Source organism: Olea europaea, chromosome 1 (assembly GCF_002742605.1).
Source record: "Olea europaea var. sylvestris chromosome 1, O_europaea_v1, whole genome shotgun sequence".
Classification (NCBI taxonomy): Eukaryota; Viridiplantae; Streptophyta; class Magnoliopsida; order Lamiales; family Oleaceae; genus Olea; species Olea europaea.
In genome coordinates this window covers 24,794,836-24,797,245 of record NC_036237.1, presented here as the reverse complement: position 1 = coordinate 24,797,245, position 2,410 = coordinate 24,794,836, and the positions used below count along the sequence as shown (strand labels likewise).

Here is a 2,410-nt window from a genome sequence, read left to right as displayed (position 1 = left end):
CTTTGGGTCTAGGCGATCTGTTGTCGCAGAAGGGATTATGTCTGAGTTCCAAAATGAAAAAGAAGTTTCTTTTGATGATGACGACCATGATAATGATGAAGGAGCCAAACTCTTGAAATTACTTGAGACAGCTGCAGAACCAGAATTACTAATGGCTGGGATGAGCTCAAAACAATTAACCTCCTTTACTTCGTATAAAGCTAAACTAGAGGTATAGCGTGACATGTTTCTTTACTTACTGTTAAAATCTTCAGCAGGAGTTTGTTCATTATGTCCTCTGTTATGCTAGGAAATAAGGCAGTTGGATATGCAAAAATCTATTGAGAAAGCTCTGGAAGCATCTGGCCTAAATGAGAGAGAGGTCACTCCATTTATGCGGGTTAGAGTTGTCGGGTTGACTAATAAATGTCATAAACAAAAATGCTACCCAGGCAAAGGCTTGATAACTATATGGAACCCAACTGAGAAACAGGTGAATTCAATTGTGGTCCATAATCTATTGACTTATATTCGTATACGTGAGTATTGAGTATCTGTTCAGACTTCTTCCTTTCTTTTCTAATTACACGCTTCTTGATACATCTTTGAGATAATTTCCTGCTATTTTTGACAGAAACTAGACCTGATCGAGGGACAGGCATATGCTGTTGGAGGTCTTTTACCATGCAGCTCCTATTCGGGCACCCTTTATTTGAAAGCAAGAGGTTCAACTACCAATTGGCTGCCTCTGTCTCCTTCAATAATGGAAAAATATGAGTAAGTTAATCTGTTAGACTTAGATCTCAATGTGCTCAAGTGTGAAATAGATTGAATGGCCAACAAGTTTTTTTACAGGCCTTTCTTCACTCCACGATCATCAGTTAAAATATCAAATCTGGGCGAAGTTCCTCTCTCCAGGTGGGCCTTCTCCTAATGTCTTGGAATTGGTTCTGCTTCTATAGCTTCAAGGTTTTTACTAATATTTGTTGCACAAATTTTGTTCAGTGAATTTGATATAGCTGCTTTCGTTGTTTACGTGGGAGAGGTGTATACAGAAGCTCATCAAAAGAAGCAGTGGGTGTTTGTGACGGATGAATCGGCATCTGAATTGATTTCGAAGGAATCATCAGATACATTGTTGGCCATAAGCTTCTACTTGCCTTACACAGAGTGGGATTCATTTGCACCAATAAACAATAACGTTGCAGGATCTGTGGTAAGTACTTATAAGTACACGACACATCCTTCATCATTAACTTGTTCTTGTAGTTTTGTCAAAGTATATGTATTATGAGTTTGTTTGAGCCCCATTTTTATAGAGAACGGATTTTGTAATAGTGTTTTTGTTGGGGAATATATAATTAAAAAATAGGGAAAGTTTTGGTTTTACATGTAAAATTATTTATTAGAATTTGTGGTTGAAAATAAATTTTTAAAGAATGGGGGATCAAGCAGGGGGTACATTTTCAGTTGGATGATCTTTCAGTTTTGTTTTTTGACACGAAATTGGGGAAGTCTATTGATAGGATCGAATGGACTACGAGCTACATTTGATTATGATATAGCTTCGTTTTTATTATAGCCAGTAATAATTCCTGCATAACCAGAAAGAACATAAATCAGACCACACCGTCATCCGTATGTTACTCTACCTCACTTTACTCAACAACTTTCTCAGTTTATTTTCCACGACATTGAAACCATTTTTCTTGAGAACGTTGTATGCATAATTTCTCAAGTGTAATAGTCTTTTTGTTTAAGATATTGAATTCCCGAAGATTCTACCAGTTTAACAAATTTCAAGAAAGTACTACAGATTGGTTTCTGATAACAATCACTAGTAAATCATAAAGATCATGTCTTCCATAAATTTATGTGAAAATAATCTTTGCAGGTTGTGTTTCGTAATCTCATCAAAAGACCTAAAGATCAAGTGAATAACCTGTGGGTGGCAGAAGCAACCGAAAATTCAGAGTATTCTATAAGTTATGACCTTGCGGGTCACAACTATTTGAAGGATACTGCTACATCAATCTTAAAATGGGCTAAGACCTCAAGCTTGGTATGCCTCATGATATGCTATCAAATTGGTCAATTTTTCCATATGAACCAAATACGTTTCCCTTTTGTTAATGCAGATCATAGAGAAGCTTAAGGAAGAAGTTCTATCTATTGTCAGAAATTCTGAAGTCGTGTTGAAAGAACCTAATTAAGCTCAGAGACACGTAAGTTTCTTTATACCTAAAGATTTTCATTAATTTGTCCAGTTGCCAAGTTCATATCGTTTTGGCATAAAATGGGATAATATTGAGTAACAAAGGAACCTGACAGAATGTAAAGAGAAACGGCAAGGATTGAAGTTAATTTCATAAAGAAGAGACAAGCTCATGTTGTTCAGCTCTTTTGGTGGGAACTGTTATAAAATCTTTCT

The 2,410-nt window shown here is 36.1% G+C and overlaps 1 protein-coding gene across 3 annotated transcripts in view; it reads left to right on the top strand.

Annotated features, from left to right (window-relative positions):
* The first annotated feature begins 16 nt into the window (after nt 1-16).
* Nucleotides 17-2,410, top strand: part of LOC111398248 (protein BREAST CANCER SUSCEPTIBILITY 2 homolog B-like) — a 6,351-nt gene continuing 3,957 nt past the window's right edge. For 2 of the 3 annotated variants that reach the window (XR_002703332.1, XM_023025177.1), the window contains exons 1-7: nt 17-211; nt 290-472; nt 614-756; nt 835-897; nt 985-1,195; nt 1,874-2,041; nt 2,118-2,204. Coding sequence is in view for 2 of the 3 variants with exons in the window: in XM_023025177.1 (XP_022880945.1) it covers nt 38-211; nt 290-472; nt 614-756; nt 835-897; nt 985-1,195; nt 1,874-2,041; nt 2,118-2,192 (1,017 nt within the window). In the remaining variant the exon portion in view is untranslated. Of the gene's footprint in view, nt 212-289; nt 473-613; nt 757-834; nt 898-984; nt 1,196-1,873; nt 2,042-2,117; nt 2,205-2,310; nt 2,405-2,410 lie in introns of those variants that run through there. The other variant, XM_023025181.1, reaches the window with a different exon arrangement.